The sequence below is a fragment of the Phyllobates terribilis genome, unplaced genomic scaffold (assembly GCF_046119375.1).
Source record: "Phyllobates terribilis strain yellow unplaced genomic scaffold, ASM4611937v1 Scaffold_238__1_contigs__length_3037890, whole genome shotgun sequence".
Classification (NCBI taxonomy): Eukaryota; Metazoa; Chordata; class Amphibia; order Anura; family Dendrobatidae; genus Phyllobates; species Phyllobates terribilis.
The window spans coordinates 146,613-170,118 of NW_027362998.1; the positions used below are offsets into that span (position 1 = coordinate 146,613).

Consider the following 23,506-nt stretch of genomic DNA (forward strand, 5'->3'; position numbering starts at 1 on the left):
CTGATAAGACAAAGATAGAACTTTTTGGTGATAATTCTAAGCGGTATGTGTGGAGAAAACCAGACACTGCTCATCACCTGCCCAATACAATCCCAACAATGAAACATGGTGGTGGCAGCATCATGCTATGGGGATATTTTTCAGCTGCAGGGACAGGACGACTGGTTGCAATTGAAGGAAACATGAATGCGGCCAAGTACAGAGATATCTTGGATGAAAACCTCTTCCAGAGTGCTCTGGACCTCAGACTTGGCCGAAGGTTCACCTTCCAACAAGACAATGACCCTAAGCACACAGCTAAAATAACAAAGGAGTGGCCTAAGAACATTTTGACTGGCCCAGTCAGAGCCCTGACCTAAACCCAATTGAGCATCTCTGGAGAGACCTGAAAATGGCTGTCCACCAATGTTCACCATCCAACCTGACGGAACTGGAGAGGATCTGCAAGGAAGAATGGCAGAGGATCCCCAAATCCAGGTGTGAAAAACTTGTTGCATCATTCCCAAGAAGACTCATGGCTGTACTAGCTTAAAAGAGTGCTTCTACTCAATACTGAGCAAAGGGTCTGAATACTTATGACCATGTGATATTTCAGTTTTTCTTTTTTAATAAATTTGCAAAAATTTCTACATTTGTTTTTTTTTCAGTCAAGATGGGGTGCAGAGTGGACTTTAATGAGAAAAAAAATGAACTTTTTAGAATTTACCAAATAGCTGCAATGAAACAAAGAGTGAAAAATTTAAAGGGGTCTGAATACTTTCCGTACCCACTGTATATTATATAGAGTTATTACAAACGGAGTGATCTATTTCAAGTGTTTATTTCTGTTAATGTTGCTGATTATGGATTACAGCCAACGAAAACACAAAAGTCATTATCTCAGTAAATTAAAATAATTAACAAAAAACACCTGCAAAGGCTTCCTAAGTGTTTAAAAAGGTCCCTTAGTCTATTTCATTAGGCCCCACAATCATGGGCAAGACTGCTGACGTGACAGATGTCCAGAAGGCAGACATTGACACACTCCACAAGTAGGGTAAGCCACAAAAGAAAAGGTCATTCCTAAAGAAGCTGGCTGTTCACAGAGTGCTGTATCCAAGCATATTAATGGAAAGTTGAGTTGAAGGAAAGAGTGTGGTCTAAAAAGGTGCACAAGCGACCGGGATAACCGCAGCCTTGAAAGGATTGTTGATAAAAGGCCATTCAAAAATTTGGGAGAGATTCACAAGGAGTGGACTGCTGCTGGAGTCTTTGCTTCAAGAGCCACCACATACAGATGTATCCAGGACATGGGCTACAAGTGTCGCATTCCTTGTGTCAAGACACTCATTTCCAATAGACAACGCCAGAAGCGTCTTACCTGGGCCAAGGAGAAAAAGACCTGGACTGTTACTCAGTGGTCCGAGGTGTTGTTTTCAGATGAAAGTAAATTTTGCATTTCATTTGGAAATCAAGGTCCCCGAGTCTGGAGGAAGAGTGGAGAGGCCACAATCCAAGCTGCTTGAGGACTAGTGCGAAGTTTCCACAATCAGTGATGGTTTGGGGAGCCATGTCATCTGCTGGTGGAGGTCCACTGTGTTTTATCAAGACCAAAGTCAGCGCAGCCGTCTACCAGGAAATTTTAGAGCACTTCACGCTTCCCTCTGCTGACAAGCTTTTTGGAGATGGAAATTTCACTCTCCAGCAGGACTTGGCCCCTGTCCACACTGCCAAAAGTACCAATACCTGGTTTACACACAACAGTATCACTGTGCTTGATTGGCCATCAAACTTGCCTGACCTTAACCCCATAGAGAATCTATGGAGTATTGTCAAGAGGAAGATGAGACACCAGACCCAACAATGCTGTCGAGCTGAAGGCTGCTATCAAAGCAACCTGGGCTTCCATAACACCTCAGCAGTGCCACAGGCTGATCGCCTCCATGCCACGCCGCATTGATGCAGTAATTGATGCAAAAGGAGCCCGACCAAGTATTGAGGGCATTTACTGAACATACATTTCAGGAGGCCAATATTTCGGATTTTAAAATCATTTTTCAAGCTGGTGTTATAAAGTATTCTAATTTACTGAGATAATGACTTTTTGATGGTATTTTAATTTAGTAAGAAGCACTTGTACCGTGGGGAAAATAAGTATTCGATACACTGCCGATTTTACAAGTTTTCCCACCTACAAAGAATGGAGAGGTCTGTAATTTTTATCATAGCTACACTTCAACTGTAAGAGACAGAATCTAAAAATAAAAAACAGAAAATCCCATTGTATAATTTTTAAATTGCATTTTATTGCATGAAATAAGTATCTGATCACCTACCAACCACCAAGAATTCGGACTCTCACAGACCTGTTAGTTTTTCTTTAACCCCTTAAGGACCCTGGGATTTTCCATTTTCGTTTTTTTGCTCTCCTTGTTCCCAGAGGTATAGCATTTTTATTGTTTGGTCAATATGGTCGTGTGAGAGCTTATTTTTTGTGGTATGAGTTGTACTTTTGAACGACATCACTGGTTTTACCATATCGTGTACGGGAAAACAGGAAAAAATTTCCAAGTGGGGTGACATTGCAAAAAAAGTGCAATACCACAGATGTTTGGTTTTTTTTTTTAATTTTTTTTACCACGTTCACTGAATGCAAAAACTGACCGGCCATTCTTATTCTTCAGGTCATTACAAGTTCGTAGACACCAAACATGTATAGGTTCTTTTTTATTTAAGTGGTGCAAAAAAATTCCAAAGTTTGGTAAAAAAAGTTTTTAAAAAAATGGCGCCATATTCCAAGACGCCTCCATTTTTCGAGATCTGGGGCCGGGTCAGGGCATACTTTTTGCGCGCTGAGCTGAAGCTTTTATTGATACCATTTTGGAGTAAATCTGATGTTTTGATCGCCCATTATTGCATTTTATTGCAATGTTGAGGAGACCAAAAAACATAATACTGGCGTTTAGATTTTTTTTTCTCGCTACGCCGTTTACCGTTCGGATTAATTCTTATTTTATATTGATAGATCGGGCGATTCTGAACGCGGAGATACCAAATATGTGTATGTGGGTTTTTTTTTAATTATTTTATTTTGAATGGGGCGAAAGGGGGGTGATTTAAACTTTTATATTTTTTTTAAAAACATTTTTTTTCACTTTTTGCTTGCGTCTATAGTCTCCATAGGAGACTAGAAGCAGCAACTGTCTGATCGCCTCTGCTACATAGAGGTGATGAACAGATCACCTCCATGTAGCAGAAATGGTCCTGTGCTATGAGCGCCGACCACTAGGTGGCGCTCATAGCGATCAGCACATGACAACCACTGTCTGCTGCAGACCCAGGGTTGTCATGCCCACGCATCGGTGACCCGCGATCACGTGACGGGGTCACCGATGGGCGGGGTAAGTGAAGCGCTTCCGGCGAGGCAATGTTAAATGCCGCTGTCAGAGATTGACAGCGGCATTTAACTAGTTAACAGCCACGGGTGTAAGAATCAGCTGACATGTGCCCAGTTCAGTGCGGGCTCAGCGCCGGAGCCCGCGCTGAACAGGGGGTGACAGCCTGGTGCATACTAATATGTCCCAGGCTGTAAAGTGGTTAAGAAGCCCTCCTGCTCTGCACTCATTACCTGTATTAATTGCACCTGTTTGAACTCGTTACCTGTATAAAAGACAAATGTCTACATAAGCAATCAATCACACTCCAACCTCTCCAACATGGTCAAGACCAAAGAGCTAAGGGACAAAATTGTAGACCTGCCCAAGGCTGGGATGGTCTACTGGACAATAGGCAAACAGCCTAGTGAGAAGGCAACAACTGTTGGCACAATTATTAGAAAATGGAATAAACACAAGATGGCTGTCAATCTTCCTCGGTCTGGGGCTCCATGCAAGATCTCGCCTCATGGGGTAAGGACGATTTTGAGAAAGGTCAGGAATCATCTCATAACTACATGGGAGGACCTGGTCATTGACCTGAATAGAGCTGGGACCACAAACATTACTGTTAGTAACACACTATGTCATCATAGATTAAAACCCTGCAGGGCACGCAAGGTCCTCCTGCTCACGCCAGCACATGTCCAGGCCAGTTTGAAGTTTGTCAATGACCATCTGCATGAATCAGAGGAGGCATGGGAGGTCAGGTGGTCAGATGAGACCAAAATAGAACTTTTTGGTATAAACTACACTCGCAGTGTTTGGAGGAAGTTGAAGGATGACTACAACTCCAAGAACACCAACCCAACTGTGAAGCAGGGTGAGAGAAACATCATACTTTTAGGGTGCTTTTTCTGCAAAGGGTACAGGACGACGGCACCATATAGAAGGGAGGGTGGACAGGATCATATATCGAGAGATTTTGGCCAACAACTTCCTTCCCTCAGTAAGAGAATTGATGACGGGTCGTGGCTGGGTCTTCCAGCATGACAATGAGTCGAAGCACACAGCTAAGGAAACTAAGAAGTGGCTCTGTACGCATTTCAAGGTCCTGGAGTGTTCTAGCCAGTCTCCAGACCTGAATCCAATAGAAAATCTTTGGAGGGAGCTGAAACTTCATGTTACCAAGCGACAGCCCCGAAACCTGAAAGATCTGGAGAAGATCTGTATGGAGGAGGGGGCCAAAATCCCTGCTGCAGTGTGTGCAAACTTGGTCAAGAACTACAGGAAACGTCTGACCTCTAATTGCAAACAAAGGTTTCTGTGCCAAATATTAAGTTCTGTTTTTCTATTGTATTAAATCCGTATTGCATGCAATAAAATGCAAATTAACTATGTAAAAATCATAATGTGATTTTCTGGATTTTTTTTTTTTAGATTCTGTCTCACAGTTGAAGTGTACCTACGCTAAAAATTGCAGACCTCTCAATTCTTTGTAGGTGGGAAAACTTGCAAAATCGGCAGTGTATAAAATATTTATTTAGACAGAAGACCCAGGTGCCTTCTGTCACCACTGCCATTTGGGGACACCGCATGGTTTCACATCTTGCTGGGAACCCCGCAGGCAGCCTCCTGTGGTCATTTCACCTTTTCAGATTGGGGGAATATCTCTCCCTTCAGGGAGATCTGGATGGCTCATGTGGACATCGACTCTCTGACCCAGGTATATCTCTGGGTCATAATATGGAATGCCCTCTAGTGGCCGGGCATATACTTGCGCTCTTTTGTCGACAATTTATTTCAGGTCTTCAGAGCAACCTTTAAAAAACAACATGATACTCGCTTACCATGTTGCCCATACAGCCTGATTAGTCGTCCAGGTCATAGTTGGCGCAAAAACTTTTCTTTTTGTAAAGAGGCATAATTTGCTTTTCGCTGAGGGTCTAACTGCTGGTGTCGCTGTTCCATTGGACAGAACCTGGCAGAGGTCATATTACATATTATACAGAGCAGTAAAAATGCTCCTCTTACAAATTTTGAGGATTATTTTTAGCCAAGGAAAAGGACATAATTTGCAGTAACTCAAATCTAGAGTACATGGATATAAGTTGTGGTAAGATGATTCACTCGGCCACTTTCGGAAGTAGACTGGGGAACAGATTTCTCTCTGCAGGCTTTATTGTATGGCATAAAGCCCTGCAGCTCCAGCAAAAGAAACACAGCCTTACTGGCAAAGCTACAAAACAAAAGATAAATGATAGGACAGGTTCGCCCACACAGGTTGTAGCCCAGCCTTTAGCTCCTTCCTGAGCTATGGCATTTCAGTCTGGAGACCTTGCCTCTCCAAACTCAACAACAGAAAAAAAAATAGTGACTGAGCATTTAAGCTTGATCAGCAACACCCTGAGGGGAGGTAGGGTGAATGACTTCTCACCCTCTTTGCCATTCACATAAAACCACACCCTTTAGGGGAGTTAACCCCCAACATATAACATGCTGGAGGAAAGTTTGCAGGTTTCAGTTCACACAGGTTAGCAGCCGAAGTGACAACCTCCCCTCGCATATAACACCAGTGACTGTGTCACATGTTCGCCCCCTCTGCCCAAAGCTGGGGGTTTGGGCACCTTCAGACACCAGTCAGGGAATTCTAGACAGGGCATCATCGTTCCCATGCAACTTACCAGGCCTATGCTCCACATGAAAATTAAAGTCTGGAAGACCTAAGAACCATCTAGTTACCCTACCATTTTTACCCCTCTTTTCCCTCAACCATCTCAAAGGGGCATGGTCTGACACTAATTTAAACTTCTGGCCTAGTAGGTAATATCACAGTGTATCTAAGGCCAATTTTATGGCTAAACACTCTTTTTCTACTATTGCGTAGTTGTTCTCGCAGGACAAGAGCTTCTGGCTCAGATAGAGGATGGGATGTTCTTCTCCATTTATCTCTTGAGAGAGTACGGCTCCTAGACCAACCTCTGAAGCGTCTGTCTGGGCCACAAATTCTTTCTTAAAGTCTGGTGCGACCAGGACCGGCTGCTTACACAGTGCTAGCTTCAACTGTTGAAACGCGATCTCTGTTTCCTCCGTCCACTTCACCATGGTTGATCTGGTGCCTTTTAAGAGGTATGTAAGTGGCGCGGCCATCATGGCAAAGCTTGGGATAAACCGCCGGTAATATCCCACCATTCCCAGGAACAATCTCACTTGATTCTTGGAGAGCGGTTGCTGACAGGTCTGGATTGCCTCCACTTTATTGACTTGTGGGTTTATTTGGCCTCTCTAGATGACATAGCTCAAGTACTTGGCTTCCTCTTTTCCAATTGGCACATTTGCTCGGATTTTAGTAAATCCCGCCTTCCTCAGAGCATCCAGAATGGCCTGTAGTTTAGGTAAATGACTAGCCCAGTCTGGGCTAAAGACTACAGTGTCATCAAGGTAGACTGCGGCATACTCCTTATGTGGGGCTATGATCTGATCCATAGCCCTCTGGAAGGTGTCTGGGGCCCCCTGTAGTCCGAACGGCATACGAGTGTATTGAAAGCACCCATGAGGTGTCGAGAAAGCTGTCTTCTCCTTGGCCGTCTGGGACATAAGGATCTTCCAATAGCACTTTGTTTGGTTGAGGGTGGTAATATACCTCGCTGGTCCCAGCCTCTCGATGAGCTCGTCGACGTGGGGCATCACACTTGGACACCTCATTCAGCCGGTGGTAGTCGTCACAAAACCTCCACTCTCCGTTGGGTTTTGGCACGAGGACGATGGGGCTCAACCATCCACTTTGACTCCTCTATCACTCCGAGGTCTAACATCCTCTTCACCTTGGCCGAAATCACCTCCTGGCGTGCTTCAGGAATCCTTTACGGCTTCAGGTTCACCATTACATGCGGCTCATTTAACACATTATGTTCTACCACCTGGGTATACCCCAGCAAGTCAGAGAACAGGTCCCGATTCTGCTGGAGAAGTTCTCGACACTTTGCTTCTGGGCTGGCAAAAGGGTCTTCGCTATCGTGACATCTTCGACCGGACCTTCGGGAGTGGCTCCCAGGCAAGGAGTTCTAACGGGTTCCCAATGCCGCCACGACTTGAGCAGGTTTACATGGTACACCTGGTGTGGTTTTCTTCAGCCAGGCTGATGGACTCTGTAGTTCACTTCACTGAGTTTCTCCACCACCTCATAAGGTCCTTGCCACTTGGCCAGGAGCTTACTTTCAACGGTGGGAATGAGAACCAAAACGCGATCCAGAGGCTGGAACTGTCTCAGTCTTGCCGACCAGTTAAAGACCCTCGCGTGGGCTTCCTGCTCCTGAAGGAGATGTTCCTTCCCGATGGGCATCATCTTCGCCATTCTCCCCTGTAACTGGACTACATGTTCAATGATTCTCCGGTGGGGTGTGACCTCGGCCTCCCAGGTTTCCTTGGCAATGTCAAGGAGACCTCCTGGATGCCGTCCATACAGGAGCTCAACTGGAGAGAAGCCAGTGGAGGCTTGAGGAACTTATATGATGGAGAAAAGTAGAAATCGGAGCAGGTCTGTCAAAATCTCTTTTGGCAGACCTGTCCGAGCAAAAATATGGACCAGCTCTTGGTCTATACTTTTACTGGATGAGTTCCTTAGGGGTACCGGGTCGCATAGTCCATGACCACCAGGATATATTGGTGGCCCTAGGCCAATTTAACTAAGGGACCCACGAGGTCCATGGCAATCCTCTCAAATAGGACCTCTATCATAGGTAGTAGAACTAAGGGACTGCGGAAGAGGGAGGTTGGCACGGTTATCTGGCAGGTGGGGCAGGACCTACAAATAGTTTAAGATTTCCCAGTAACATTCTGGCCAATAGAACCTCCTCATTATTCTCTCCTGGGTTTTCTCAACTGTTGCTGTCCCGCCAGGATATGTGAGTTGGCCATGTCTAATACCCTCCGACGGTATGACCCTGGAACTAACAGCTGTTCCACTACCTCTTCACCATTTAGTTAGTCACCCAGTATAAAAGCTCCCCCTGAACTGGAAAGTGTGGGTACCTGGTGTCCGCCCCCGGCACTTGAGCAACACCATTATAAACAGTAAAATTGTTTCACGCCCCTTTCAAGGTCACTTCCCGAACTTGAGCTGACCCAAAGTTCTCTCCGGGCACCTCCAATTCAGAGAGGTCGGCCACCTTGGTCACAGTCTGGTCCTCGTCGCCGGCAAGGAGACACAGTGGGAACTCATCCACTTCCGATGTCGACCGGGGTATTTCTCTCGGGTCCTGGCTTTTGTCCACGTAACTCAGTCTCGATCCCTTCCCCCACAAGTCCCAGAACAAGAGAAAATCACGCTCCAATATGACGGGATGTATCAGGTCCTTGACCACCCCCTCGTGGGATTGGGCGCCACAGTCTGTTCCAACTGTCACTCTGGCCACCGGGTAGTTCTTGGCGTCCCCATGTATGCAGCAGACGCCCACAGATTTGGTAGGGATCCAGACTCCCATAGTCCAACAACCCCAGGACCATCACCCCATTAACAGAAATGGCACACGCCTGCAGCCCCTCGCTGGGTTGACAGTCCACACTGCAGGCTGGGTAAGCATAATATGAACCTTGTCTGCCTAGGCTGCAGTCCACTGACTCAACTGATGTATGACACTGGGCGGCTACGTGTCCTGGATTGTGACACGGCCAACAGATTACATCCTTAACAGTCCTTGCGGCACCTTCAGTGGAAGTGGGGCGCCCCCCAGTTGTGGCTCTGAACCCCTTCCGTAGTAAACCCACCCCCTTTTGGGCACTCCAGAACAGGGAGGGATTTTTCGACCATTTGGTACCTCTCTACCAGACCCACAAGGTCGTCGGTGTTCCGAGGGTTGCCCTGGGCAACCCAGGTCTGCACCGGCCTGGGTAGGGAATGGATGAACCTGTTCATCACCACACGCTCAACCATATGGGCAGGAGAGGAAGACTGTGACTGCAACCACATCTGGACTAGATGTAGCAAGTCAAACATCTGTGAGCGTGGAGGTTTGTCGCCAGCATACGCCCAGTGGTGGACCCTTTGCGCTTTGTCAGAAAGTCACTCCTGAGCGCACCAATATCTCGGTTTTCAATTTGGCGTATTCCTTTGCGTCTTGTAAAGTCAGATCATAATAGGCCTTCTGCGGCTCCTCGGTCAAATATGGCGCCAAAACTTCCGCCCACTGCTCCAGTGGCAATCTCTCCCATTCCGCCACCCTCTCAAAAACAGTCAGGAACGCCTCAACATCATCCCCCGGGGTCATCTTCTATAATGCTCTCCTTACTCTCTCCAGTAGGTAACTAATTAAAAATGGTTACCTACAGGCCAGCTATTTAAACTGTGGTTTTCCGTCACACGTATCACATATCACTGCGGTTCAAATCCAGCCATTTGTACTGAACGTGGAAAATATTGTCCTCCATTTAAAATGGGCAAGGCGCGTGGCAAGGGACGGGAAAGTGGACGTGATGGTGACGATGGTGCATGCAGAGGACGAGGACAAAGACGAGGACAAGGCCGAGGCCGTGGGCTAGCTGAAATTGTGCCACAACACCCACATCTTCTCGCTCGACCTTCCTGTCCCAATTAATAGAGGACCGCAGAACCGCACTATCGAACAAAGAACAGTGTGAAAAGGTTATTGGTTGGATAGCAGATTCCATGCTTCCAGTCACTTAGCCACCACCACCCTGTCTTCCACACGGTCAAGTCTCAGTGACCGTGAGTCTGGACCGTATATTCCTCACCCTGATCCTCCTTCCTCCCACCATTCCGAGTGCCTGGAGACAACTGATCCCACACTTGGACAGTCTGAAGAGATGTTCACTATTCCATTTATAGATTCGGGCCGCTCGCCCGGTCCACTTGAAACGGGGCAAGAGGAGATCGCATGTAACAATGCCCAAATATTTGAGCAGCCATGGTCACAAGAAGGCGACGGTGGGAAACTGTCACAAGAGGTGGACGATGATGAGACACAATTGTCAGAAAGTCAGCAGGAGGACCAGGGTGCGGAATTGGAAGACGAGGTGGTGGATGATATAGTAACTGACCCAACCTGGCAAGGGAACATACAGAGAGAGGACAGCAGCACACGGGGGAGGGAGGCGTAGCACCACAACAGGCAGGAAGAAACAGTGTGGTGGCCGCAGACAGAAGGCGGGCAACCGTTCCCCGTAACATCAACAAGACGGATGTTGCCAGTATAACTGTTGGGTCTTCCCGAGTCTGGTTGTTTTTTAAAGACTCTGCCGATAACCCCAAAAAGGCCATTTGCACCACCTGCCAGGCCAGCATCAGCAGGGGTAGCAAAACTAGCAGCCTGACCACCACCAGCATGATCAGGCAGATGGCAGCAAAGCACCTGACTAAGTGGCCCGAACCCAAGGGTCCAGGAACAGTGTCTGCGGGTGGCATCACTGCTTCTTCCGCTGTTGTGCGTGCAAGCCAATCCCCTGTCCATGGCGCATGCGAAGATGCCTCCTGCCTTACACCGGTCGTTGCACACTCTCAACTAGCACCATCAGCAAGCATGTCCACGTCCTTGTCCCAGCGTAGTGTTCAGTTGTCCCTACCCCAGTCCTTGGAAAGCAAGCGCAAATACGCAGCCAACGTCTCACAGGCCACACTACTAAATTCACACATTTTGCGACGGCTTGCGCTCGAAATGTTGCCCTTTAGGCTCGTGGAGACGGAAGCTTTCTGCAACCTGATGAAGGCAGCCGTTCCTCGGTACTCGGTCTCCAGCCGCCACTATTTCTCCCCGTGTGCCGTCCCCGCATTACGCAAGCATGTGTCCCACAACAATGTAGTTACTAGGAAAGTCCACCTAACCACGGACACGTGGACAAGTGCTTCTGAGCAGGGACGGTACATCTCGCTGATGGCACACTGGGTTAATATAGTGGAATCTTGGACACAGTCGGACCTTGGGATGGAACACGTCCAAACAATTTTTTTGCTTTAGGAGCAGTTCGTTTTTTAATGCTTATTTTGGGACTTTGGTTTTCCTTATTAGTCAGTAATGAATGAAAAGACAGGACCTGTTTCAAAGGATCTTTGCTGTGAAGGGATGATGGTATATCTGGAGTAATGGCATTCACTTCAGTTGTATCCTGTGGGATCTCAAGATCATCTGATTTAAAAATTGCAGATGTCAGCTGTCCCTCTGATCTCCTGGTACAGTCATCTGCCAAGAAGAAAATATTATATTTTGAATAAAATATCCTTGAATTTTATATTTTTGAACATTTCTACTTAACGTGATTGTAGAAATGGCAAGTTATGTAAAAACATTAAATTATTCTCCAAGACAATGACAGTTCACAGTCTAATAGAAAATCTCCTACCATGAACCAGTGGAGCGTGGTGTTCAACTGTTGGGCAATAAAATGGTCTATTTGCAATTTTCACTCTCCAACATCCCCCTTTCGCCCCATTCAAACTAAATCAATAATAAAAAAAATTCATTCTTTACATACAGATAATTATAGGTTGTGTGTATTCAGTCCTGTCTATTACCTGGAGATGTGAGGGGCTGGGGAACCTCCATCATGACGTCCTTGTACAGATCTTTGTGTCCTTCTAAATACTCCCACTCCTCCATGGAGAAATAGACGGCGACATCCCGACACCTTATAGGAACCTGACACATACAATGATACCGTCATCCCCCCGATCCCTTCATAGCGTTACTGTATAATGTCCCAGCATTCCCAGCAGTGTCACCTCTCCAGTCAGCAGCTCAATCATCTTGTAGGTGAGTTCTAGGATCTTCTGGTCACTGATGTCCTCGTGTATCAGGGGGTGAGGTGGAGGTCCTGTGATTGGGCTCAGGGGTCTTCCCCATCCCTCAGACACAGGGTCCTGACAGCGCTCACTAGAGGTCTTCTTCACGACTGTGTAATCCTGGTTATGGAGAGACACATTAATAAATCTCCCTCCAGACATTTCCAGAGTCCTCACCTCTCCAGTTCTGTCCATCTGTTATTCCCATAGATAAGAATGATGTAATGTGACGTCATCAGAATCTCTCACCTCTCCAGTAAGCCGGAAGAGGATCTCTAGGGTGAGGTGGAATATCCTCTCCGCCATCTTCTTTCTGTCCATATCCATCCTTGATGGGTAAATCAGAAAAATTCTCTTAGGGTATGTGCACACGATGCAGAAATGAAGCAGAAAATTTCTGCATCATTTCTGCATCTCCCTGGCAGAAAAAACGCATGCAGATTGTGCATGCGTTTTTCCTGCAGAATACATGCGGATCCACATGCAGATTGACATGCGTTTCCGCATGCAGATTGACAAGCGCTTTCCAGGCGATTTTAGCATCACCTGGAAAGTGCTTGACAACTAGGTCACACTATATAAATCCATGCAAACAGCATGGATTTATATAGTGTGACCCGAGAGAGTGTATATACTTACCTCCGATGGCCCGCGCTGTCCTGCTTTACAAAGTTCCCGGCTGCCGGCAACTTTGAATTGAAAGACCTGCCGACGTCAGCGTCACGTGACCCGTCACATGACTCTGACGTCACCGCAGGTCCTACAACTCACTGCAAGTGCCGGGAACCAAGCGGGAGCGCTGCGCGGGCCGACAGATGGTAAGAATACATTTATTTTTTATTTTATTCTTTTTTTACAGCTTTTTTAATGGTACCTGGGTGTGGATGAGACTCTCCTCTCCTCCACACCCGGGTACCATCCGCATATTAGAACGCGCCAATAACGCAAGTACAAATGCTGTCTTGCGGAATTGGCGCGTTCTAATGCAAGTCAATGGCGGCGAAATCGCCGCGTTTCCGCAAAATTAATTGACATGCTGCGGATTTTTGACCGCAGCTTTAACGCTGCGGAAAAATCCGCATCATGGGCACAGCACATGCGGATTTCCATTGGGGAACATTGCTTCCCTTCTACCATGCGTTTTTCATGCGTTTACGCGGCGTTTACGCAACGGCAAAAACGCCGCGGAAACGCATGAAATACGCATCGTGTGAACTCAGCCTTATATAGAAGATCTTCACTGAGAGGATCCGATATTGTAGGGACCTGAATGAGAAGATGTAACAAGTAGATGTAAAAAAGATAAATACTGTAAATTAAATACCTATAATCGCAATCGTAAGGCTCATATTCATCATATCAACAACAACCCAAATTTAAAAAATGCAAGCCAAAATATATTAAAAACATCTGATTTATTTAGAATATATAACAAGTAGAACAAAAAATAACATAGGATAATAATAAGACAACACAGGTAGGAAAAAGGGGGCACACCCAGTATACAAACAGGTGCATCTCACTAAATTAGAATATCATCAAAAAGTTAATTTATTTCAGCTCTTCAGTGCAAAAAGTGAAACTCCTATATTATATAGAGTCATTACACACAGAGGGATCTATTATATAGAGTCATTACACACAGAGGGATCTATTATATAGAGTCATTACACACAGAGGGATCTATTATATAGAGTCATTACACACAGAGGGATCTATTATATAGAGTCATTACACACAGAGGGTTCTATTATATAGAGTCATTACACGCAGAGGGATCTATTATATAGAGTCATTACACGCAGAGGGGTCTATTATATAGAGTCATTACACGCAGAGGGGTCTATTATATAGAGTCATTAGACGCAGAGGGATCTATTATATAGAGTCATTAGACGCAGAGGGATCTATTATATAGAGTCATTACACGCAGAGGGATCTATTATATAGAGTCATTACACGCAGAGGGATCTATTACATAGAGTCATTAGACGCAGAGGGATCTATTACATAGAGTCATAAGACGCAGAGGGATCTATTATATAGAGTCATTAGACGCAGAGGGATCTATTATATAGAGTCATTAGACGCAGAGGGATCTATTATATAGAGTCATTAGACGCAGAGGGATCTATTATATAGAGTCATTACACGCAGAGGGATCTATTATATACAGTCATTACACGCAGAGGGATCTATTATATAGAGCCATTACACGCAGAGGGATCTATTATATAGAGCCATTACAAGCAGAGGGATCTATTATATAGAGCCATTACACGCAGAGGGATCTATTATATAGAGTCATTACACGCAGAGGGATCTATTATACAGAGTCATTACACGCAGAGGGATCTATTATACAGAGTCATTACACGCAGAGGGATCTATTATATAGAGTCATTACACGCAGAGGGATCTATTATATAGAGTCATTACACGCAGAGGGATCTATTATATAGAGTCATTACACGCAGAGGGATCTATTATATAGAGTCATTACACGCAGAGGGATCTATTATATAGAGTCATTAGACGCAGAGGGATCTATTATATAGAGTCATTAGACGCAGAGGGATCTATTATATAGAGTCATTAGACGCAGAGGGATCTATTATATAGAGTCATTAGACGCAGAGGGATCTATTATATAGAGTCATTAGACGCAGAGGGATCTATTATATAGAGTCATTAGACGCAGAGGGATCTATTATATAGAGTCATTAGACGCAGAGGGATCTATTATATAGAGTCATTAGACGCAGAGGGATCTATTATATAGAGTCATTAGACGCAGAGGGATCTATTATATAGAGTCATTAGACGCAGAGGGATCTATTATATAGAGTCATTAGACGCAGAGGGATCTATTATATAGAGTCATTAGACGCAGAGGGATCTATTATATAGAGTCATTAGACGCAGAGGGATCTATTATATAGAGTCATTAGACGCAGAGGGATCTATTATATAGAGTCATTAGACGCAGAGGGATCTATTATATAGAGTCATTAGACGCAGAGGGATCTATTATATAGAGTCATTAGACGCAGAGGGATCTATTATATAGAGTCATTAGACGCAGAGGGATCTATTATATAGAGTCATTAGACGCAGAGGGATCTATTATATAGAGTCATTAGACGCAGAGGGATCTATTATATAGAGTCATTAGACGCAGAGGGATCTATTATATAGAGTCATTAGACGCAGAGGGATCTATTATATAGAGTCAATAGACGCAGAGGGATCTATTATATAGAGTCATTAGACACAGAGGGATCTATTATATAGAGTCATTAGACGCAGAGGGATCTATTATATAGAGTCATTAGACGCAGAGGGATCTATTATATAGTCATTAGACACAGAGGGATCTATTATATAGTCATTAGACACAGAGGGATCTATGATATAGAGTCATTAGACACAGAGGGATCTATTATATAGAGTCGTTACAAGCAGAGGGATCTATTATATAGAGTCGTTACAAGCAGAGGGATCTATTATATAGAGTCGTTACAAGCAGAGGGATCTATTATATAGAGTCGTTACACGCAGAGGGATCTATTATATAGAGTCGTTACACGCAGAGGGATCTATTATATAGAGTCGTTACACGCAGAGGGATCTATTATAGAGTCATTACACGCAGAGGGATCTATTATATAGAGTCGTTACACGCAGAGGGATCTATTATATAGAGTCGTTACACACAGAGGGATCTATTATATAGAGTCATTACACACAGAGGGATCCATTATATAGAGTCATTACACACAGAGGGATCTATTATATAGTCATTACACACAGAGGGATCTATTATATAGAGTCATTACACACAGAGGGATCTATTATATAGAGTCATTACACACAGAGGGATCTATTATATAGAGTCATTACACACAGAGGGATCTATTATATAGAGTCATTACACGCAGAGGGATCTATTATATAGAGTCATTACACGCAGAGGGATCTATTATATAGAGTCATTACACGCAGAGGGATCTATTATATAGAGTCATTACACGCAGAGGGATCTATTATATAGAGTCATTACACGCAGAGGGATCTATTATATAGAGTCATTACACGCAGAGGGATCTATTATATAGAGTCATTACACGCAGAGGGATCTATTATATAGTCATTACACGCAGAGGGATCTATTATATAGAGTCATTACAAGCAGAGGGATCTATTATATAGAGTCATTACAAGCAGAGGGATCTATTATATAGAGTCATTACACACAGAGGGATCTATTCGAGTCATTACACACAGAGGGATCTATTATATAGAGTAATTACACGCAGAGGGATCTATTATATAGAGTCATTAGACGCAGAGGGATCTATTATATAGAGTCATTAGACACAGAGGGATCTATTATATAGAGTCATTAGACACAGAGGGATCTATTATATAGAGTCATTAGACACAGAGGGATCTATTATATAGAGTCATTAGACACAGAGGGATCTATTATATAGAGTCATTAGACACAGAGGGATCTATTATATAGAGTCATTAGACACAGAGGGATCTATTATATAGAGTCATTAGACACAGAGGGATCTATTATATAGAGTCATTAGACACAGAGGGATCTATTATATAGAGTCATTAGACACAGAGGGATCTATTATATAGAGTCATTAGACACAGAGGGATCTATTATATAGAGTCATTAGACACAGAGGGATCTATTATAGAGTCATTAGACACAGAGGGATCTATTATATAGAGTCATTAGACACAAATGGATCTATTATATAGAGTCATTAGACACAGAGGGATCTATTATATAGAGTCATTAGACACAGAGGGATCTATTATATAGAGTCATTAGACACAGAGGGATCTATTATATAGAGTCATTAGACACAGAGGGATCTATTATATAGAGTCATTACACACAGAGGGATCTATTATATAGAGTCATTACACACAGAGGGATCTATTATATAGAGTCATTACACACAGAGGGATCTATTATATAGAGTCATTACACAGAGGGATCTATTATATAGAGTCATTATGTAGTGCCGGCGTCCCTGCCCTCTGCTAGGCAGGGACGCTGTTCCCCTCACCGCTCTGCTCCGTGCCCGGCGTCCCTCTCCCGCTCTGCTGGCAGCGCGCGCTCCTTCCCGGCCACTGTGCTTAGGGCGCGCGCGCGCACTCTCCCTCCCTCTTAAAGGGGCCGCGCGCGCCGTCCTAAGGAGTCCCCGGCCAATGGCCGGAGGACTTTACCATATATAAGGCACCTCCTCCAAAATGGAGATGCCCGAGCAATGTTGTTGCACCGTTCTACTCTGCTTCAGCCCTCAGGTCCCGTTGCCAGTTACCTGCCAGATTCCTGCCAGCTTGCTGTCCTAATCCTGCCTGTTTTCCTGTTACCTGCCTGAGGTCCGACGGTCTGCCTTACAACTCCGGTCAGTCTGTCTATGGACCAGCTTGCCCGCTCACCTGGGAGCGCTTCTCCGTTACCTGCCTGCTTGCCTGCCCGGAGGCTCCGCTGTCACGTGCTGTGACCACCAGCTATTCCAGACTCTTGCCCGCTCACCTGGGAGCGCTTCTCCGTTACCTGCCTGCTTGCCTGCCCGGAGGCTCCGCTGTCACGTGCTGTGACCACCAGCTATTCCAGACTCTTGCCCGCTCACCTGGGAGCGCTTCTCCGCTACCTGCCTGCTTGCCTGCCCGGAGGCTCCGCTGTCACGTGCTGTGACCACCAGCTATTCCAGAGACTCTTGCCCGCTCACCTGGGAGCGCTTCTCCGCTACCTGCCTGCTTGCCTACCTGGAGGCTCCGCCGTCACGTGCTGTGACCACCTGCTATTCCAGAGACTCTCGCTTGCTCACCTGGGAGCACACATCTTCCATCTGCCTTGCTAGCCTACCTGGAGGTTCAGCCATCACAGGTCGTACCTACCCTTTACCTAGAGACTGCCCCGGTCACTTGCCGTGACCTCCAGCCCGTTCTTCCAGAGACTGCCCCGATCACTTGCCGTGACCTCCTGCCCGTACACCCAGAGACTGTCCCGGTCACCTGCTGTGACTGCCTGCCTGGTCGCCACCCGCTCCCTTACAAGGACCGCCCCCTTGTATAGTAGCCCAGAGGTTCCGCCTCCCAGACCCGTTACAGTTTGCTCGGGCCATGGAACCCGGTGGCACCCAAGCTCCCTCGCTCTCGGACCTGTGTCATGAACTGTCCCGTCAAAGGTCCCAACAGGAGTCCATCCTGGGTCACCTGCGGAATGTCAATACTCGCCTGGACACTCTGACTGCTCCACCAACAACCTCCGCCAGTGCCATGTCTCGCAATCCGGCAGCTCCGCTGTCCACTAACACCATGATTTCCTACCCCGGACCTCGGCTTTCTGCACCTCTTCGCTTCGGAGGCGACTCCGCCCAGGCTCGGGGCTTCATAAATCAGTGCACCCTGCACTTTGAACTATTGTCCCACCAGTTTAACTCCGACCGAGCCAAAATTGCATTCATCATGTCCCATCTCACCGGGGAGGCCCTGGCCTGGCTAAATCCTCTATGGGAGAGAGGAGACCCCCTGGTGTCCAACTTGCCTGCTTTTCTCACGGCTTTCCGGAAAGTCTTCGACGAACCCGGACGGAAGACCTCATCCGCATCATCATTGCTACGCCTCCGTCAGCAAAGTCTCACCGTGGGCCAATATGCCATACGGTTCCGTACCCTTGCCTCGGAGCTGGCCTGGGATAACGACGCTCTGGTTTCCGTCTTCTGGGTGGGTCTGTCCGGCCGTATTAAAGATGAACTTGCCGGTCGGGACATTCCTACCACTCTCGATGACTTAATAACTCTTGCCACCCGGATTGACCTACGGTTCCAGGAGCGTGCCAGAGAGGTCACCCGTGAGAGGAGGTTACCACGTCTAGCTCCTACTTTTCAGAAACCCGTCACTCCTTCTGTCTCTAACCAGGTACACCCTCCTGAGCCTATGCAGGTCGACCAGACCAAGATGGTCAAGACCCGTCAGGACTTACGCCGTGCCGAGGGGACCTGCTTCTACTGTGGCAGTAAGGAGCACCGGATCCGTGCCTGCCCGGAGAGGTCGGGAAACGCCTGTGTCTAGGTTCGCTCAGAGAGGTCCACCTAGACAAGAATAAATCCTCTCCATCCCTGCTGTTGTCAGTTTCAATAGTCTACGGGGAGAACCGTTATTTCGAACTAGCTCAACTGGACTCTGGAGCAGCCGGGAATCTTATTTCACAGTCCCTGGTAGAGAAATACCGCATCCCCACCAAACCTCTGGCTGTACCCTTGTCTGTTGCTGCCGTGGATGGGGGGCTCTTACCACGCCCCATCCAACTCATCACCGAATCCATTACTCTGCAGGTGGGAATGCTGCATTCTGAAAGTATCTCCTTCCATGTTCTGCCTGGACTCTCTCACGCCCTCTTGCTAGGCCTACCTTGGCTCCAGAGACATGCACCCGTGCTTGACTGGCAGACCGGATTAGTCCTTCGCTGGGGACAGGGCTGCCATAAGACCTGTCTGGTTCCCGTCCATCCCGTCCGTCCTTCTCCTACCCCAGCTAATCTACCTGGACTTCCGATTCCTTATTGGACTTATGCTGATGTCTTTAATAAAAAGGAGGCAGAGACACTACCCCCTCATAGACCATACGACTGCCCTATCGACCTGTTACCTGGTACTTCTCCTCCCCGTGGGCGTATTTATCCATTATCCGCTGCTGAGACCCGGTCGATGTCCGAATATATTGAGGAGAATCTGGCCAGGGGATTCATCCGGAAATCTACCTCCCCGGCGGGAGCAGGCTTCTTTTTCGTCAAAAAGAAGGACGGCTCTCTCCGTCCCTGTATAGACTATAGAGGCCTTAACCAGATCACGGTGAAGAATAAGTACCCCCTTCCGCTCATTGCGGAGTTATTTGATCGTCTGAGGGGGGCTAGAATCTTCACCAAACTGGACCTCCGTGGGGCGTACAACCTGGTTCGTATCCGTCAGGGGGATGAATGGAAGACGGCATTCAACACCCGGGACGGCCACTATGAATATCTGGTAATGCCCTTTGGCCTCTGTAACGCTCCTGCCGTCTTTCAAGAGTTGGTCAATGACATCTTCCGGGACCTTCTCTACTCCTGCGTAGTGGTGTACCTGGACGACATCTTGGTCTTCTCTCCGGATCTCCAGACTCACCGGAGGGACGTTCGTCAGGTCCTGCTCAGGCTCAGGCAGAACCATCTCTACGCTAAATTTGAGAAGTGCCTCTTTGAGCAGACCTCGCTTCCGTTTCTGGGCTACATTATCTCTCAGACCGGCCTACAAATGGATCCTGAGAAACTGTCTGCCATCGAGAAATGGCCCCGACCAGAGGGGTTGAAGGCTATTCAACGGTTCCTGGGCTTCGCCAACTATTACCGCCTCTTCATACCGCACTTCTCTTCCCGGACTGCCCCAATTTCCGCGCTCACCCGTAAGGGTACTAATCCCAAAGGGTGGCCGCCCGAAGCAGAGGAGGCCTTTCTTTCCCTAAAACAGGCCTTCTCTTCCGCCCCGGTGCTGCATCGCCCGGACGGCAACAAGCAGTTCTTCCTGGAAGTTGACGCCTCCTCCTCTGGAGCCGGAGCGGTACTTACTCAAAAATCATCTTCCGGGAGAATGGTAACTTGTGGCTTCTTCTCCAAACTCTTCTCCTCTTCTGAGCGCAACTATTACATAGGAGACCGAGAGTTATTGGCCATCAAGCTGGCGTTGGAGGAGTGGCGTTACCTACTCGAGGGGGCTCTTCATCCGGTAATAATTTACACTGACCACAAGAACTTGGCTTACCTCCAGCATGCCCAGAGACTGAACCCGCGCCAAGCCCGGTGGTCCTTGTTTTTTGCTCGCTTTGATTTTGTTCTTCATTTTCGCCCGGCTGACAAAAACGTCAAAGCAGACGCCTTGTCCCGATCCTTTCTGGTGTCCGATCTCGAGGAAGAACCTAAACATATCATCGATCCCGCCAGAGTAATGCAGGTGGCTCCCGTGAGTCTAAATCGTCTCCCTCCCGGTAAGACGTTTGTTTCAGTACCTGATCGGGAGAAGATCCTACACTGGGGCCATTCGTCTAAACTAGCTGGCCACGCCGGTCAGAAAAAGACCCTCCAGCTTATTGCCCGGCACTATTGGTGGCCTACCCTGCACAAGGACATAATAGACTTTGTTTCTGCCTGTGTGTCCTGCGCCCGCAACAAAGTCCCGAGACATCTGCCAGCCGGACGCCTCCTTCCGCTTCCTGTACCTGCTGCCCCCTGGCAGCATATAGCGATGGACTTTATAACTGATCTCCCCGTCTCTGCCGGTTGTACGGTCATTTGGGTGGTCGCTGACCGCTTTTCCAAGATGGCTCACTTTATTCCCCTGCCAGGCCTTCCGTCTGCACCCGAGCTGGCTAAAGACTTTATCCGCCACATCTTCCGTCTTCATGGCCTGCCCCTCCACATCGTGTCGGATCGTGGGGTACAGTTCACCTCACGTTTCTGGAGAGCCACTTGTAAACTACTAGACGTCACCCTGGACTTCTCTTCCGCTTACCACCCACAGTCCAATGGTCAAGTGGAGCGGATCAATCAGAACCTGACCAGTTACCTCCGGCACTTCGTTAATGCCCACCATTCTGACTGGGTGGATCTCCTACCATGGGCCGAGTTCTCTTATAATAATCACGAGAGCGAATCCTCCTCCAAATCCCCGTTTTTTGTAGTCTTTGGTCAGCATCCTCGGATTCCTTTTCCTGTCTCCACCTCTGTGGACAACCCGGCTGCGGAATCTCTCGTTAGCAAATTTTCCTCCATATGGGAGAGTACCCGGTCCGCACTCCTTCTGTCATCCGAGCGTATGAAAAGACACGCTGACAAAAAACGCCTGGATCCTCCACAATTTCGTCCAGGAGATAAAGTCTGGCTCTCATCTAAATATGTTCGACTCAAGATACCTTCTTACAAGTTAGGGCCTCGGTTCATCGGTCCTCTGGAGGTCATCAGTCAGATCAACCCGGTGGCCTATAAATTGAAACTCCCGGCCAACTTACGGATCCCTAACTCCTTCCATGTATCTCTCCTCAAACCCGTGGTGCTTAACTCTTTTTCCAAGTCTACAGGTACGCCTCCTGCTCCGGTTTCTGCTGAGGACGAGTTTGAGGTAGAGAACATTCTTGCCACCAAAAGGGTAAGAGGAAAGACCTTTTTTCTGGTAGATTGGAAGGGGTTTGGTCCTGAGGAGAGAACGTGGGAGCCCCGGGAGAACATCCATGCCCCTCTCATCCTAGCTAAATTTCTATCTGGCCTAAAAAAGGGGGGGCCTAAAGGGGGGGGGTACTGTAGTGCCGGCGTCCCTGCCCTCTGCTAGGCAGGGACGCTGTTCCCCTCACCGCTCTGCTCCGTGCCCGGCGTCCCTCTCCCGCTCTGCTGGCAGCGCGCGCTCCTTCCCGGCCACTGTGCTTAGGGCGCGCGCGCTCTCCCTCCCTCTTAAAGGGGCCGCGCGCGCCGTCCTAAGGAGTCCCCGGCCAATGGCTGGAGGACTTTACCATATATAAGGCACCTCCTCCAAAATGGAGGTGCCCGAGCAATGTTGTTGCACCGTTCTACTCTGCTTCAGCCCTCAGGTCCCGTTGCCAGTTACCTGCCAGATTCCTGCCAGCTTGCTGTCCTAATCCTGCCTGTTTTCCTGTTACCTGCCTGCCTGAGGTCCGACGGTCTGCCTTACAACTCCGGTCAGTCTGTCTATGGACCAGCTTGCCCGCTCACCTGGGAGCGCTTCTCCGTTACCTGCCTGCTTGCCTGCCCGGAGGCTCCGCTGTCACGTGCTGTGACCACCAGCTATTCCAGACTCTTGCCCGCTCACCTGGGAGCGCTTCTCCGTTACCTGCCTGCTTGCCTGCCCGGAGGCTCCGCTGTCACGTGCTGTGACCACCAGCTATTCCAGACTCTTGCCCGCTCACCTGGGAGCGCTTCTCCGCTACCTGCCTGCTTGCCTGCCCGGAGGCTCCGCTGTCACGTGCTGTGACCACCAGCTATTCCAGAGACTCTTGCCCGCTCACCTGGGAGCGCTTCTCCGCTACCTGCCTGCTTGCCTACCTGGAGGCTCCGCCGTCACGTGCTGTGACCACCTGCTATTCCAGAGACTCTCGCTTGCTCACCTGGGAGCACACATCTTCCATCTGCCTTGCTAGCCTACCTGGAGGTTCAGCCATCACAGGTTGTACCTACCCTTTACCTAGAGACTGCCCCGGTCACTTGCCGTGACCTCCAGCCCGTTCTTCCAGAGACTGCCCCGATCACTTGCCGTGACCTCCTGCCCGTACACCCAGAGACTGTCCC

General features: G+C 47.7%; 1 protein-coding gene across 1 annotated transcript in view; it reads right to left on the reverse strand.

Moving 5' to 3' along the window:
• The window catches only part of LOC141217346 (uncharacterized), a 71,430-nt gene that overhangs the window by 17,030 nt on the left and 30,894 nt on the right, over positions 1 to 23,506 (reverse strand). The window contains exons 6-9 of the mRNA XM_073665773.1: positions 12,394 to 12,472; positions 12,085 to 12,264; positions 11,878 to 12,001; positions 11,400 to 11,545 (exon numbers count right to left, since the gene is read on the reverse strand). Coding sequence (XP_073521874.1) covers positions 11,400 to 11,545; positions 11,878 to 12,001; positions 12,085 to 12,264; positions 12,394 to 12,472 — 529 coding nt within the window. The remainder of the gene's footprint in view (positions 1 to 11,399; positions 11,546 to 11,877; positions 12,002 to 12,084; positions 12,265 to 12,393; positions 12,473 to 23,506) is intronic.